Below are 18271 nucleotides of genomic sequence, written 5' to 3' on the forward strand. Positions count from 1 at the left end.
GGTACGTACTATATATATATATATATATATATATATATATATATATAGACACACACACTTGGAACACCTGGGAGTCTCTGGTCAATTTCCAATGATCGAAACATTTAAACAACAGATATGGGCAAATGTGCAATGCATATATTCCTCCTTTAAGGCTTTTGCTTCTCCACACAGTACGTCTCGGGGAGAAATTTTTAAGTGCTACGGGAGGACCACGTGGTAGTCTGACGTGGTCCTACATTCCAATCAAATTTAGGCATGTGGATTTTTTACAACTAAAATATAAACTAATATTTTCTATTTTTTGTGAAATGATATTCATGGGTATTTAGCAAGTTCAACCTAGGGTCTAGGGTTTAGGGTTTAGAGTTTAGGGTTAGGGTTTAGGGTATAGGGTATAGGGTTTAAGGGTTTAGGGTTTAGGGATTAGGGTTTAGTATTTAAAAAACAACATAAAACCCAAAATGATCTTTGACAAAATAGCTGAAATAATTTTTCATGAAGAAAATCCACATGTCTAAATTTGATTGAAATGTAGAACCACGTTAGACTGTCACGTGGTCCTCCCGTAACACTGAAAAATTTCTCCGTCTCGGGAGATCTAATAAGAACGTCAGGTTGAATGAATCGATATGACTGGCTAAAATCAAATCAAATAACTGAGTTCTAAATCCTATAACATATGTAACTGATATCAAATAGCTAGCGTTATTTTGGGGCTCCAGACGATCCACACAAAATAAGGCTCGTGACGTTCATATACATATCGGTATTTTTCAAAGATTACTTAGTTTTCCAAGATTTATTATAAGAAAATTTCAAAATTATATTGCGTTACAAAAAAGTAACTCAATCAAAGTATTTATAAAACCTTAGATTAATTTTACACAACACAATTCTAACTAAAAACAAATAATGAGTGAAAATTGCATATCCATCGACTTGAACAGTTTGGATCCTTAATTTGGATCATTTATATCTTCAACAAACTCCAAATAAAGTTTCAAAGGTTATATATACCTATAGTTTTAGTCGTAAACTTGTTCCTTACAATCACTCAAAGAAGTCCATTAAGTGAGCAATTATACGTATTGTTTTTGTTTTTTTTTAGTTTTACAAACGGGTACTAAAAATATTGAAAAAATTAGAGAAGTGTTCTAAGATATTTCATATGTTTGTCTTGGCTTTATGTCATCATGATATGTAGTTAGAATAGGACTATGTATTCCTTATCATTACCATATTGGTACTTTGTAATTCTTTATATAAAGGGCTCCTATCAATGAATAAGATGATGATTCTCTATTCTTTTACTAGATCTCTTTGTCTCTACACTTTATACTTACACTTTGTAATTCTCTATATAAAGGGCTCCTATCAATGAATAAGATGATGATTCTCTATTCTTTTACTAGATCTCTTTGTCTCTACACTTTATACTTCATCATGTTATCATACACTTTGTTTTAACCCTAGAACTAATAGCCTACCATTTGTTTTCTGAAACCCTAAAAAAATATTTTTTTGCTCCTATGTCTGACCGCCACCGCCGCCTGTTTTCCCGGCCGCTATCCGACATCACTGACTACCAATCCCTTGGTCGCCGTGTGCCGACGATTTTTGGTTTCCTTCGACTACAATTTTCGATTTCTTCAAGTGTTTGAAGTTTCGAAATGTATGTTTTGAAACCCTAAACTTTTTCAAGTTCAATAACTCGGGGAGGATAAAATCTTTTCCTCCCATTTCCATCTCCATTCTATGCTTGAGATTTTGTTTCCTCCGACTACAATTTTCGACTTCTTCAAGTGTTTGAAGTTTCGAAATGTATGTTTTGAAACCCTAAACTTTTTCAAGTTCAGTTACTCGGGGAGGATAAAATCCTTTCCTCCCATCTCCATCTCCATTCTATGCTTGAGATTTTGTGTGTGCAGGTAAAATCCCAGAATTTTATTCGCGGGTCAAGAGTGTGTTTGATCGTTCTTGTTTCTTTGTCTCGGTTGTGTTTGATCAATTCGAGGCCTTTTTCCGAATTGTGTTTGATTAATTCGCAGTTTTTTCCGGATTGTGTGTGATCAATCCGTAGGACAAACCATTAAAAACATTGTTTGTGACCTATATCGAGTCTCATAACTGCTTGGTTTTGTATGCAAGAGCAATGTAACATTTTGCTTGGTCTCATTTGAGTTTTGATGTACTCGATGCCTAAGACGAATTTTCACTAGGTATCTATGGAATCTTTCCTTTGAAAGGATTAAACCACATGTTTGACCCACGGGCTAACATGCCTAGATGCCGAGATTTCACATCTTATGCGCTCAAAGTCTTTGACGTGCCACATCGACAAAAGCCTTCAATGACAATTTGTGCAAAAAGTAATGACCACAAAGTACTGTGGAATGCACCTATGGAGCGTTTCTTGAAACGTCAATCTAACTCAACTTGTTGAGTTATTAAGTCAAGTGGATTGCTTACCACCTTATTTGACTACATATCGTCGATCATATATCGTGGCATCCTGATCCATAATCTTTAGCGGAATTGCATAAATGCTAATGAGATAAACGTATTAGCCTGTGCACGTGGGATTAACCCCTAGTGTGGTAAATGCAATGTGGGTCACGACAACCGTAAAGAAGCCGTGTCGAAGTCTAGAAAATAGGGGGAGGTGTCGCCGGCCCTAATGGCAACACTCCCGGTCTAGACATCAATATGTCAAAACAACTCATGCCAGCTCATGACAATGCAAGATTGTCAAATTCATCCTCAAATCGTGAATGCATACAAAAAGGTACGGAAAATCAATATGAGGACAAGAACGTCATCCTCATGATCGCGAATTTCAAAGATTCGGATCCTGCTCTAGCTACCCATGATTTTGACATCATTGTCTAGACATCGATTTTCTTTCTAAGCTATATGTAATAAGACGTCGTATAGTTGTCATTTGTTTATTCGAGACCTCGATATATACTCATATTAGCAATAATGAATGCCTTGAGAATTTTTTCGAAGTTATAAAACTATTCTTCTCTTATGGTTCGTATTGATTTACAAACAAAATGTACATTCTTACATCGTCCTTAGAAACACGACATATTGTGCTGATTTTGGTCTCTTCCAAGTGAAGATGAAGTCTTCTACCGTATAGCGGATTTTCCATCATCAATTGTTCAACTAGACCCATCCAAGCTCAATGTGATGTCTTAGAATTGTCCGAAATTAAGGAGATAGTGGTTTCAAGTGTGCCTCGCACTACCGACCCTCCACGGACATATCTGGTCATACTGACTTGGAGTTATCGAAACCTTTTGATTTTGGATCCCTCTACGCTATAAATTAAACCAATTTTCGTCCTGCAAAAGACATTGAAGACTTATCAAAACCGGACAATCATCATCATGATCGAATCATGTAGGTCCTCTGAGTTAGTTTATGTTCATGTCAAGGAGCTTTTGCTAACTAGTCATGGAGTTTACGACCTTGAACGACTAAAAAAGACTTCGTTTTGATCATACACACGTCGCTTTTGGCTAAGGCAAAAGTCTACACGCCACCTGCAAGCTTCACAGCTTCGCACATGTCAAATCTACGAAAAATAGCAATATGTCCCTTATGGACAATTAACTTCGTTTGATCTTTGTGAACAACTGCTGACGAACTAGACAGTGAGCTTTATATCATTGGAAAGCTCTACGAGTCTAGATTTCAGAACTTTTCACGGTTCATCAATATCTATTGATCCACACCAATCTTTCTATTGCGTCTTGGGGCTATGCAATATTTGCATGCAACTTTACTAATTCATCTACGACCTACAATCATTGAATATTGTTGTACTATAACTCCTGACTGTGTACCAGGATTGACACGAAATTGCAATCCTTGAGCTCAAACAAGATTGAAATGGATCTTCAATCTTTGAGCTCGGCTATATGTTATTTCTAGGTGCCAAATCGCAATGCCACTGCACACAATGATGTGTCATTTAAGATGAATAAGTTTAGGTTGGATATAAACCTCCACCTATAATCCGTTGTAGAAACCTTGTCAGGCGATCTCATTCACCGCTAAATTACGGATTGTCACTTTGATGAGACAAATCCCTCCGTTAGGGGGAGATAAGAACACAAGTGTTCAAGTGGAACGACGTGAATTGTCGTGGTTTGTCCCCACTAAATCTCATCTTGGTCCCAAATGCTTAAAGTGTTAAAGTGACGAGATCACATGCTGCAAATATGTCTGCAAGGATTGATGTCCTATCAAGAGGACATGACGCGACTAAAAAGTGTTGGTCTTGACGTCATCACCATGGATGGTGATATGGTGACGCCATATATATAGTGGCAAAATTGGTGTCACAAGGCCGTGTGGCTCCCCAAAAGAAGGGAGGCCCTTAGGTTCGATATTTTCTCGCACTAGGAAGAAAGTGAGATTGGCATAACTTGATCCATTGATCAGTGATACTCAAATTCGTCTCCTGAAGTCTGAATTGTGATTATTTTTGGGTGACGCCTCAATGTCAAATCCAATCCATATAGAGATCTCTACAAGTATTACACTAGTGTACATGAGGACGTGGGATAATGAGTCTATTATCGAACCATCCTTCATTGATGGATATCAACTTAGTTGATTGACCTAATGAAAAGATGCAATCCAGCATTAACAAAGAGATAGGTCTTAGGGCAGGTGATGCTGACACCACAAACTAAACCTTATCAAATATGTCTTTGTTAGATAACGTAGTGAGAACATGAGTTTAGACTTATCTTATGGCTCAAGGTCTCTCACTAACACGTATTGGGATCGACTACGATGAGATATGCTCTCATAATGAATGTCATTGAACTCTACTACTTTGTCAGTTTGGTAGTTTCCGAATAACTAAACATGCAGCCTATGAATGTGGTCATAAGAACATCTCTATGGGATTAGAGATATACATGAAGGTCTTAAACAGACTTCATTCATCCGAATCAAGTGACTCTAGACCACAGGGCACGCGTTTGCCAAAGGTATTGAAACGCACATGGACTCTACTTGATTTGGAAGAGATATGATGAATTATCCCTTTGCGTGTTCATTTCGGATTTACATGGACTCTTGATGGATCAAGAGATGCTAATATATATCGACATCCAAAGTTAGAATGAAAAAGATCTTGGAAGACTAGGTCTCGATAAGGCACTCGATGACTGTATTGATGATGATTTTCCATCAATCGGCTTAGGTGTTCTATAACTTGTGAGGTCTACATATACTCTCATGATTAGTCAAAGTCTTTGCTCTAAAGAGAGATCTATTGTTTTGTCTAAAGAAATATGACAAATATGTGTTAAGAGATGAAATTCCCATTTAAATACAATAAGACGCATCAATGTACTCAACACAATAAAAAAGACTTGACATCTCATTCGTTATGAAAAGTTGTAAAACTAAGTATAGCTATGCGCCCACGCAATACCAATGTAATGGCAGTAACTCCTTTTTCAATACTTAATGGTATGAAAGGTTGGGGCTTATTCTATCCCTACATAAAAAAGACACATCAATAGCGAAATCAGAATCTGTCAAGTTTCGTAGGTCAAATTCCACGGGACCTACATGGAATCTCACTCACTAGAAAATGGTAAAATTGGTACCATTAGAAAGGTCTATGTGTCTACTTTCTAGGGACACCAACCATTTGATCATACCTATCATATTGAATGAGTTATGGTCGTTTTCGTAAAGTAGGACGGATCTGTCCGAGAATCTAATTTTGCCAAAACAATCAACTTTGACGGGACTTTGTGAACAGCTCCTGATGAACTAGAATGTGTGTAATATACGGTTGGAAAGCTAAATGAGTCTAGGTTCCAAAACCGTTTACGGTTTATTCATATGCATGTATTTCCTAGAGGAAGTTACGGCTGTTCTAGTAACTGAAGGCCATGCTGCACGGAAATCTGATTTCCTGCACGAATTTATGTGTTGAGTTCACAAGCGACATTCTCCTCAAGATCTAAGTGTAAAAGATCATGTTTGAGGACAATACGGCATGATCTAGATAATCATTGCCCAATGCCACATTTGAAGACATGTCAAAGAGCATTAACATGCTAAGTTATTGAAACTTCTGTAATTAGTAAGAATCAGGAAAAGCCCTATGATTGATGTAAAGATCAAGGGGAGGTGCAAACTTCAGGGGGAGTCTAGCACATACATACATGTCACTATCAAATATGAAGGGTGCGTTGTACTCCTTTTCTCTTACGATCAAAGTTTTGTTTTTCTCCCACATGGTTTTTGTTCCTTGACGAGGTTTTTAACGAGGCGACATATCAGCACCACCGGCATACTGGCACGCGGCACAAGGGGGAGTGTTCTAGGATATTTCATATGTGTGTCTTGACCTTATGTCATCAGGATATGTAGTTATAATATGACTATGTATTCCTTATCATTATCATATTAGTACTTTGTAATTCCCTATATAAAGGGCTCCTATCAATGAATAAGATGATGATTCTCTATTTTTTTACAAGATCTCTTTGTCTCTACACTTTATACTTCATCAAGAAGGTGTATTTTTTTTTGATCGGGTAAATAATTCAAACCCTAATAATTCAAATGCTACAACTAGTCTTTAGTGAGTCGAACTCATAGCTTCTTACTATTAAAAGGAGACTATGCCGCGTGTTAGGAGAGAAAATGAATTATAAATATTGAATCAAACAAAAATGAATTAGAAATATTGAAAATATTGAAAAGAAGTCGATTTAATCCTATTGTAAGAGAATATAGTAAATAATCAAGCAACAAATCGACCAAAATGTTATTTATCAATCATCAATGTTTACATTGATGGAATTTCTGAAGCCAGATACATATGATTCTGGCCCCTTATTTTACAATAGAGAGAAGAGATCCATAAGTAATCATCTCTTACAAACAACTCCACGACCATCCATCCCACTAGCACAATTCATAGTACTAGCATACTTGGACTTTTCACTAAATTCACCGCTAAACCTAGCAACAGAACAATCTGAGGCAAAGATGCTAGACGATGAAAATTCTCTATCACCACCCAAAACAGGCATCACGACACCCATCTTAACCCTGCTGACATAGTTCTCACTGTACGTCTGTCCCAGTACACCATTAACTTCCCCACTGAGGGCATAAAACTTGAAGCTCAAGTCAAGGTGAGCAAAGCAATCCTCCTGTGTAATCCCGTACTTGTGTATCACTGACTCTTTCTCCGTTATCGGCACCACTACTGCTTTGATCTTGAAGTTCCCTTCGGCTTCGATTTCTACAGCATTTGTGTTCTTGCTTCTTGTGATCTTGAGTCCTTGTGATCGCCAGTATGCGCCCTCGTTGTCAGCAAGGCTGATGGTTTCGTCGTCAATGACTATGGCTAGGCGGTCGACAGAGTCATCCCAAGTGGAAGTCGGTTTGGCGCCTATGAAGAGCTTGCGGTTGTCAAAGAGGATACCTAGAGACTGGACCCAAGTGAAGTCCCTCCTCATATTTTGGTGTCTTTTGCCGATGAAGTGGGCGTTGATGTGGATGTTGGAATCAGATACGAGGCAGAAGTCTTGGTCTCGCTTGCCATGGAAATAGAAGGTTATACCATCACCACCAACGAATCTGGGGTCTTGGCAGACAGCACCTGGTTTGTTGCAATCTGCGAATGACCCATACATTTTAGTGTTAAAGTTATCAAGTAAACAACTAATGAACACAAACCAAATGTTTGTTAATGATCGAGTCAATTAATTTATGATTATCGATGTAGAATTGAAATGAATATCTATGAGTAGAGATTAATGAAAGAAGATAATTCCAGGGATCCCATATCTAAAATACAGATATTGCAGCTAGTAATTAGTGTTAATTCCAGGCATTCATGCATAAAATAAAAAATAAAAAATAAAAACCAAATAATTGCAAACTTCAGGAAAAATTGATTGGAGTAATTATTCCATGTACCTCAGATTCATATAACTCAGATTCATGTGAGACCAACAGACGGTTAAAAAAAAAGTGCCGTATATATAGGTTGTGTGAACTTACTACAAACGGGACTGCATGTAACGCAGTCAACTTCGCATTGCTCAGGGCACCCACTAGGACAACTCATCTCTAGACCGTAGCAATGAGGGTAGTCCTTGTTCTTGCATTTCACTCTCTTTTCACCGGCGGCCTCTGACGAAGGCGGTGGTGGAGGAGGATACAAAGAAGGTGGTGAAAAAGTAGGGGGCGGCGGCGGTGATGGAGTAGGAGTAAGGGGTGGCGGTGATGATGGTGTAGACAAAGGTGGTGAAGGGGTAGGAATAGGGGATGGCGGTGGTGATGGGGTAGTAGGAGGAGGCAATGGTGGTGACGGCGGGGTAGAAACAGGAGGTGACGGAGGTGGAGTTGTAGTTGGAGGAGGGGGAGGTGGAACAACTGAAGGGGCAGGTGGTGGTGAAGGATAAGCCTTGGGAGGAGGAGGTGGCGAATGGTGATACCTCTTTGGGGGAGGAGGGGGTGACTGGCGCCATCTACGTCTCGGCGGAGGTGGCGGAGGTGGCGGAGGTGGCGGTGGTGGAGGCGGTGGTGGGGGAGGAGGGGCCTTACAAACAGCTTTGCATTTCTTACAATCCACAACACAAGTACGGAGGCATGCTTTAGGGCAATAGAGATCTTTGTGATAACACTTGTAGAACTTCTTGTCTTGACACTTGACTTTCTTGGCCTTTGGTTGAGGAGCTCCCTCAGTTAAAAGAACAGCGAACAACAGAATGAGCAAGACAGCACCCAGGCGCACCGTAGATGGATGAACCATTTGATGCTCAAGCTAGGTATTGCTTGTATTTGCTACTGTTGTTGTGACTGCTATTGATGCTAGCCTCTCCTTTTATAGTGGTTTTATGAAGCGCATTTGCATCAACTCTTGCGCCATATCAATTGCTTCCATTAAGCTTAATGTGTTCTTTACTTTGAATTCCACTTGTGCTGTCTCACATGGACAGTCAGATATATATGATCGATCCTATTATAGCATAACTACCTTAACGTAAGCCTTAGGTTAACGGACCTTTGCCGACCATAATAGGAAAGTCAAGAAACTGGAAGTCTGGAATGGGACAGAGTTAGCTAGCAGCACAGTTGTGTTAATATACAAGTGCATGATGTTTCCTTTTGAATAATAAAGTTTGTTTTGACATTACACTAGGGCCACTCTGATGTAACTTTTACAAATATATCCAGGTAAAATTACTCTCTTAGGGTTTCTTCCCATTTATCGAACCAGAATGCATGAAACTTGCTGAGCATATGCTAACTGAACTGATCGACTACCTAATTCCTCAGAAACTGAAAGCTCACATTTCTCTCTTCCTAGGAGAAACTGCACGGTTTCATTTAAGTTTCAGATATTGCTTAATGCAAATGGGTTTTGGTTTTCTAGTTTCGGAAAGAAATAGCTACAAAAAACGTTGGCCGGGTTGGTTTCAGTCTAATATTCTATATTTATGAATTAACCTGAGTAAAACAAATTTGTCCCAAAATGGGGAAAAAAAAAACTTTAGATGTTTTAGCTAATTTTAATCAGTTGCAAGTAGCTCTTAGTTATATCAGAAACGGCGTACGTCTCAGGTTGAGTTGCAATGCAGCGAGCTAGCTGCGTGCGGAGGCTTTACCTGAGCATATTTTATATATATGGACCATAATGTATTGATGTTTCGTTCTTAGTAGATAAGATCCCTATTACTCTGATCTCCGGATCAAGCACATTGAACAAAAGGAATACAATGTCCGTCAATGTATTCTGCATTGGATTATTTAACCATGGCTTCTATGCATGCATATATTCCTTCAATTCTGGGCTGTTTAATTCGCCATGAATACAATATTGTCTTGGAGATTCAGCAACTTCAGCTTTTTAATTATATATAGGAAAAATATATATAGGTCTCAATGAATATGAAGTTGGCCAACCTCAAAGCATATATTTGGTCTCGGTTGCAAGCATTTATACGTGGTCAACTGCCAACCAAGGACCAAGTCCTACCTCCATCATGTCAAATATATCCATTATTTTTGGTCAACCCACTCAATCTCGGCTATAATGTGAGCATTTTGGAATAAGTATCCAAGTGAGCATTATTATATAATGTGAGGATCTCAAGTGATATCCAGGAGAAAATAAGTATTTATCTCGAGAATCAAAATATATCTCAATAAAGAGTGAGAGTCTCGAGTGATATGGGAGTAATATATTCGAGGATGACTAAGTAACAAGTCTTTTAAAGGGATATCGGATCGATCTATATTACACAATTATCAAATCAGTGAAGATTGGAGAAATCTTTGCACTTGCGTAAGAGGTTGAGCACAATTGAAGAAAGATAAGGTGTACCGTGAGTCTGTGACTCTGTGAGTTAGTGACTAAGCCGTGAATTTGTAAAAATATCAGTGACGATTTAGAGGAATATTTGCACTTGCGTAAGAGGTTGAGCACAATTGAAGAAAGATAAGGTGTACCGTGAGTCTATGACTCTAAGTTAGTGACTAAGCCGTGAATTTGTAAAAATATCAGTGACGATTTAGAGGAATATTTGCACTTGCGTAAGAGGTTGAGCACAATTGAAGAAAGATAAGGTGTACCATGAGTCTGTGACTCTAAGTTAGTGACTAAGCCCGTGAATTTGTAAAAATATCAGTGACGATTTAGAGGAATATTTGCACTTGCATAAGAAGTTAAGTGCAGTAAAAGAAAGATAAGGTGTAATGTGAGTCTATGACTCCATGAGTTAGTGACTAACTTACAGTGAGTTTGTAGAAAGTATTCGTTCCAAAGAAGATGAGAACAAATTGTTCAATTGTAGTGAGAACTAAACAATCAGCTGGACTTTACAGAAAAGATTCAACCATATATATAAGATAGAGAACAAGTTGCTAAATTATAGAGATGAGAGAGAGAGAGTGTGTGTGTGTGTGTGTGTGAGAGAGAGAGTGTGTGTGTGTGTGTGAGAGAGAGAGAGAGAGAGTGATTTGATAGAGAGAGATGACTCAGGAATCTATATAAGAGCTTATCCTTTAGGTACTTCAGCTTAGAAGCAACATCACATTCTTGCAATCGTTTTGGAATAAAGTTGCTCCATTACTAGCAAAAAAAACTTTCTCACAGTTTTTAATTCATGTGAAATAACACTATCTCACACAAATTTTAGTGTGAGAAAGCTATCTCTCACGGTGCAATCACATATTTCCTATTTGTGCTCTCCCGAAGGGGGGCTAATGTTCAATCCACACAAATTTCAAAGCTATCTCTCACGGTGCAATCACAGATCCCCTACGTTCTCTCCCATGCGATCCAAACCGTGTCAAATACTTTCAAACCCCACACAGTTTTTTCTTAGTAACAAATTAAAGAATTACTTGGTAACTCACCTGCCCAGGTTCATTTGGTCTAGTGGCATAGTCTCCATTTTAGTAAGTCGGAGGTTGTTTCAACTCACGCAGTTGTAATTTACCTGATAAAAAAAATTAAAGAATTACCTAGTAACTTTTACAAATACAAATCAAACTGTGCCCGAGATTTGCAAGAGCATCAACCAAGAAATTGGCTTCTCGGAAGGCATGACCAAAACTGATATTATCAAACTCACTAGCAACATGAATGACATCTTTAACATGGGATTTGAGACGTCAAGGACTTCACAAATAATCTTAACGCAATTGATCGTTAAGAGAGAATCTCCTTCAACCACAATAGACTTGAAGTTGAACCTTTTAGCAGTAGCGAGACCATCTTTAAGAGCACAACACTCAGCAATTGGAACACTGGAAAGTATGGAGTTGACGTGCACCAGCAACTAAAGGAACCCCAAAAGAGTCTCTAACAACAAAGCCAGTAGCACTAGAGGTGGAGAGGACAAACCCATCAAAGTTGAGATTCACCTAATTTGGAGCAGGAGGGATCCAACAGATGGTTTTAACAGCTTTTGAAGCAGGAGCAATAGAGGGACCATTAACACTGTGGCATGAAGCACCAATAGAGGCCGCAGAATAAACAACTAAGGTGGGAGTGGACTGAGTTGATCAGAAGATGGTGTTGTTTCGAGACTTCCAAATCTGCCAGCACACTAGAACACAATCTTCAAAGACAGAGTGAGGCTCATTATCCATAATATGTTCAAGCCAAACCTTCATATTAGGAAAGTTGGAGGGGGAAGGCAAGTTACTAACAGCAGTCCAAACCGAATCTGAAAAGGGACAAGATCTAAACAGATGATTAATATCTTCAATTGCAGTACCACAAAAAGCACATGAGGAATCAATACCATTCATAAAACGAGCCAGGAAATCCCTGGTCTTTAGTCTACCTCTCAAAAGAAGCCAAGCAAAAATCTTAGCTTTAGGAGGAATTTTCAAATTCCAAATTCTATTCAAATAATAAGCTTTTGAGTGTTTAGAAGTTTTATATTGCAGCCAAGTGGCTGTTTTCACAGAAAACTTTCCATTTGGGAAAGGGCCCCATACAATTAACTCATCATCAACATCCACAACAAGAATGTTAACTTCAAGAATTGCATTAACAGTGTCCCTATCAAGAAACTCATTCAGTTTAGAAACATTCCAATAACCATTATCAATAAAATCTGCCACATATGTATTTAAATCGATATGTTGTCTAGCAGATGCATCCAAAATATTAATCAAAGGGAAATCATAGACCCCGTTGAAGGTCCAAAATTTCACATTCTTACCATTACCAATAATCCAACGAATACCAGAAAGAAGCAGGTCTCTCGCATCCAAAATACCTTTCCAAGCTAAAGAATGGTTGGCTTGTTTTTTCAACTAAAAAAAAGGACTTTCTAAGAGATTTTCGAGTTACAATTTCCACCCACCAATTCTCTTTTTTGCTAATCAAATTCCACCCTAACTTGGCTAGGGCAACATTATTATAGTAAGTAATCGGTCTTAGGCCAACCCCTCCCCAACTCTTCGGAACACAAACCTGATCCCAAGCAACAGGGGGGCATTTTGCATTTTTTCCCCAAAAGAAGTTCCTCATCTCCTTTTCAATAGCCTTCGAAATTTTAGAAGGACACTTGAAACAAGAAATTTTAGAAGTCCCTCACCAATTTTTTAATTTTTTTTTGTTTACAAACGAGGCCAAAAAAGGCCTAAACAGAAAAACAAAAAAGACTAAGTACTAGAGCAGGAGACTCTCCCGACTCTTGTTACAGCAGCAAGATCATTAAGAAAAGAACGAGCAGCATGAACAGGGGGGTTATCAAAGACAATCAGGCCTAGATCATGATACACACTATTCTTCGCCAGGGCATCCGCAATCATATTACATTCTCTGAAAATGTGGTTGATATGAGTAATTCCTAGAGAAGACATGAAGTTCTTACAGCCTTTAATCAATGAACCAAGAGGGTGAGAATCTAAATTTGAACACCAAAAAAGCTGAACCAGCACTGCAGAATCAGATTCACCAACTTTGCTCGACACCATATGGTTATTTCCTATACATTTTAATAACCTCTCTAAATAACTTCATATTATTCTTGTCGATCACAATTTAAATATTTAATGACGTCGACATTTCTGATATATCTATCAAAATATTCATATTTTAGAAGGTCAATATATCCTCAATAATGGATATTTTAGTCCTTGATTTTAGGTATTCATCTAGCCCTCAATAGTGTTTGAATTGAAATTTGTTTAGTCCCTGTGGTTTGAAGTCAACATCTCCTCAGTCCTTATGATTTCATTTTAATCTGAAGAATTGAAATTTGTTTAGTCCTTGTGGTTTGAATTCGATATTTGTTTAATCCTTGTGGTTTTATTTTAATCTGAATAGTCCTTAAAGTCATAATTTTTCATTCAAATAGTCTTTATGGTTTTATTTTAATCTAAATAGTCCTTAAAGTTATGATTTTTCATCCAAATAGTCATTCTGACAATTTTCTCAGTTAAAGGCCATAAGGACTATTTGGGTGAAAAATCATGACTTTAAAGACTATTCAGATTAAAATAAAACTATAAAGACTATTTGGATAAAAAATCGTGACTTTAAAGACTATTCATATTAAAATAAAACCATAAGGACTAAACAGATGTCGACTTCCGGACTATACAATATTTTACCCTAATTTGAATGGTCGTTGAAGTCACGATTCTCCTCCCAGATGGTCCTTCCGCCAATTTTTACCATTAAAATGTTGACGTGGCCGTTAAAAACATTATAATTTTTAATGGCCACGTCAGCAATCTAATAGGGCAAAATTGGCGGAAGGACTATTTAGAAAGAAAATCTTGACTTTAAGGACCATTCAGATTAAAATGAAACCAAATAGACTAAATAGATGTCGGCTTCAAACCATAGAGACTATACATTATTTTACCCATAATTTTTTAATGTTGTTAAATGGATAAACTATTATGTAGTTTAATATACCTCGACGTCCAATTATTAAAAAAAAGAGTTAAGATATTGTGATTTTTACCCATATTCAAACCAAACAAACAAAATTGTCTGCTTAAAAAATATTAGGGTTTGCCTAGAACGAAACACCCAGCCTTGCGGAGTCGTCAACCTAGGTTTCGCATATCTCCGTTTCTCAGGCAACAAGATCGGCATCTCGACATCATCTTCGTCGTTTGTCTGTGTGTTTCATCTTGGGACTGAAGGAAAGTCAATCTCGAGTAGGTGGAGTTAGGGTACGTTCTAAAGAAGATTTTTATCGGGTTTGAAGTCAGAGTTCTGATCTCAGGCAGACGAATCCGGTGGTTCTCCCCTTGGCCTATGATGAACTGTTTGGCATGGAGTTGTCAGGGAATTGTTAATCGGGAAACCAAGCTTCTTGTTCAACGACACCGTCCTCAATTGGTGTTTTTGTCTGAAACAAGTGTGTCTTGCGCCATCATAAGTCATTGCCAAATGCTATTGGCATGACTCACTTTGTAGCAATGGACAGAGATGGAATAGCAAGAGGTCTTGCGCTGCTATGGGATGATTCAGTTACAGTTAAGATATGAAAAGTGGAACAATATTTTATTGATGCATCTGTAAAGGGTCCGGATGATATTTGGGGGGGCGCTTTACTAGCTTCTATGGACATCCGGATACAAGGTAGAGACATATTACCTGTGACATTCTTCGTTTTTTGGCTAGTGGTTCATTTGATAGATGGGTGGGGATTGGAGATTTCAATGAAATTAGGCGGCTTAGTGAAAAGTCTGGAGGTTGTATCAGAAACCAATCTCAGATGGATGCATTCTGTCAAGCTCTCCTAGATTGCAACTTGGATGATATGGGGGCGGTGGGAGCAGCTTATACTTGGGGTGATTCAACAACAAAGGAACGTTTGGACAGAGCCGTCTGCTCTCCAGCCTAGCTATCATCATTTGATCACTCTAGGGTGATCAATCTTCATCCTAGTAGATCAGATCATCTCCCTCTTTTGTTAGAAGTAAGAAAAGAAAGGGCAGTGCATCATAAGTTTAAACGTGATTATCGTTTTGAGGAGATGTGGGTTTCTTATGAAGGCTTTTCTATGGCGGTTGAGGCAACTTGGAGTATTCCACAAGTTGGAGCTCCTATGGTGCAGTTATGTAGAAAATTAAGAAGCACAGGGTCTTACCTGTTGGACTGAGATCACACTACTTTTAGAGGACGACAGGAGAGTTAGAAGGAATACGGGGACAACTAGATGTGTTGATGCATCATCCGTTTGATTTGGCTGATTAAGAACAAAAAGTATTATTATCTCGGAAGCTTAATGACTAATGTCTATTGATGAAATATATTGGCGTCAGCGGTCAAGAGCTATTTGGCTGAAGGATGGAGATAGAAATTCAAAGTTTTGTCACAGGAAAGTGTCGAACAGGAAGAAGAGGAATAAAATTAAAGGCTTGAAAGATGAGAATGAAGTTTGGCAGAATACGATCCTGTTGGAATTGAGAATGTGATATTGAATTGTTTTCAGCAGATTTTTGGTTCGAGTGAACCGGACTTAGAGGCACATGATCGGGTTCTTCGTACTATTGGCAAACGGGTGACAGAGAACATGAATGCTTCTTTATTAGCTCCCTATTGTGTGGAGGAGGTGAAGACAACATTATTCCAATACATCTGTCCAAAGCTTCTGGTCCAGATGGCATGTCCCCTTTTTTCTTTCAGAAATATTGGGATTTGGTTGGAGGAGAGGTCAGTCAAGCGGTTATTTTTTTTCTTACTCATAAAGAGATGCCACATGATTTGAATTATACACATGTTGTCTTGATTCCGAAGGTGAAGGAGGTGCAGGATATGTCACAGTTGAGACCTATTGCATTATGTAATGTGATTTACAAGATTGCATCCAAGGTTTTAGCTAACATACTCAAAATTTTCTTGTCGGATATTATTTCTCCTCAACAGAGTGTCTTTGTTCCTGATCGTCTTATTTCTGATAATACTCTAGTTGCTTCAGAATTAGCCCATTATATACACAAATTACGTAGGGTCCAAGAAGGTTTTTTGGCATTGAAATTAGATATTAGCAAGGCTTATGACATATTGGAATAGAGTTTCTTACAGAAGATTATGCTCAAGATGGGTTTTGATCCAGGTTGGGTGGAGGTAATTATGTTGTGTCTATCTACTGTGAAATATTCTTTTATGGTCAATGAACATGCAACTGGTCTGATTACTCCCAAACGGGGCTTGAGGCATGGGGACTCTATTTCTCCTTATTTATTTTTACTTTGTGCTGAAGAACTATTAACGTTAATCTTTGATGCAGCTACTGAGGGACAATGGCAGGGTTTACGGATTTGTGATGAAGCTCCTTCAATAAGTCATCTCTTTTTTGCAGATGATAGCATGTTATATTCTTTGGCATCTACCCGGAATTGTGAAATGATCAAAGATTTATTGAGTTTGTATGAGAGAGCATCTGGGCAGCAGGTAAATTTGCAGAAAAGTAATGTGGTATTCAATGGGAATGTTCCTCAGGTGACAAGCCAAGAGTTGGTAGATACTTTGGGAGTGCAACTTGTGGAAAAACATGAGAAGTATCTTGGCATTCCTACTTTGGTTGGTAGATCTAATTCGGGTACTTTTGCATATCCGAAGGACAATTTATCTAAGAAACTTACCGGTTGGCGTTCAAAGATTCTTAGTGTTGCAGAAAGGGAGCTTTTGATTAAGGTAGTTGTTTAGGCTATGCCCTTGTATACAATGAATTGCTATTTATTGCCTCAGAATTTGATACAAGAACTCCATCAACTTTGTGCCCAATTTTAGTGGGGTAGTATAGACGAAAAGAAGGCCATGCATTGACGTGCTTGGGATAGTTTGTGTAAGCCTAAAGCGTTGGGCGGTATGGGTTTCCGGCACCTATTTGCTTTCAATCTTGTTATCCTAGCGAAACAAGGGTGGAGATTAATTCAAAATCTTAATTCGTTAGTTAGCAGATTGCTCAAAGCTATTTATTTTCCTCATTGCTCTTTTTGGGAGGCTAAGCTTGGAACTAGTCCATCTTATGCATAGCAGAGTATTTTACAAGGAAGAGATATCCTACAAGCGGGTGTAAAGGAACACATTAGTACGTAATGGCAGACATACTAGTATATGGGATGAACCTTAGTTGTCAGGTATTGATTTGAAACCTTATTTTTCAACTAGAGTTTCAATGGTATCTGATTTGTTTGAATACCAAGGGAGGTGGAATATCCCTATAACGCCCCGAACTTTGTTTGACCATTTACCTTCACTTAGACCGTAAATGAGCATCATTTTTTACTTATCTTTGTTTCTAAGCTTTTAATAGCTCTAAAAGTTGACTTTTTCTTTCGTTTGAAATTTGAGAAATTTTTCTTCATGAAAGTTGTAGAGGATGTTAAACGGAGTTCGTGGACACGTGGCACGTCGAAAACGGAGTTCGTACGTAGAAGTTATGATCTAAAAACCAAACTTACCTCTTTTAAGCCGTACTATAAAAAGGGAAACTTACCATTTAAGGTTAGAAATCAGAAAACCCTAACTTTTCTTCACAACCATCTCTCTCGCGCGACCTAGAAACCCAACCCGACCGATTTTCGTTTTCCGGCCATATCTCCTTCGTCCGACGTCCGATTAAGGTGAGACCAGCGGCTTTGGATTCGTAACTTCCTCTTCTGTCTTCCTATGGTGGTCTTGCAGCACGATTTCAGCCGAGGTGAGCCCAACAAAGCAAAAACAGTCCGTGAGGGACCATTTCAGCGACTCAGTTTACTCTCTCTCTCTCTC

General features: G+C 38.4%; 1 protein-coding gene across 1 annotated transcript; it reads right to left on the minus strand.

Annotated features, from left to right (window-relative positions):
- Nucleotides 1-6920: 6920 nt before the first annotated feature.
- On the minus strand, nt 6921-8818 carry LOC101291021. Its single transcript, XM_004292986.1, has 2 exons — nt 8065-8818; nt 6921-7675 (listed from the first exon to the last, which is right to left on the minus strand). Exons 1-2 carry the CDS (start codon nt 8816-8818, stop codon nt 6921-6923), a joined length of 1509 nt encoding a protein of 502 aa, XP_004293034.1.
- Nucleotides 8819-18271: the final 9453 nt, after the last annotated feature.

The sequence above is a fragment of the Fragaria vesca genome, linkage group LG2 (genome assembly GCF_000184155.1).
Source record: "Fragaria vesca subsp. vesca linkage group LG2, FraVesHawaii_1.0, whole genome shotgun sequence".
Taxonomy (NCBI): Eukaryota; Viridiplantae; Streptophyta; class Magnoliopsida; order Rosales; family Rosaceae; genus Fragaria; species Fragaria vesca.

Bases quoted from the DNA above. Each gene is read 5' to 3' on its own strand.
- LOC101291021 (XM_004292986.1), bottom strand. From the start codon at position 8,818: ATGGTTCATCCATCTACGGTGCGCCTGGGTGCTGTCTTGCTCATTCTG. The intron at 7,676-8,064 runs GTAAGTTCACAC...GGTCATTCGCAG, and splicing joins TACATGCAGTCCCGTTTGTA to ATTGCAACAAACCAGGTGCT.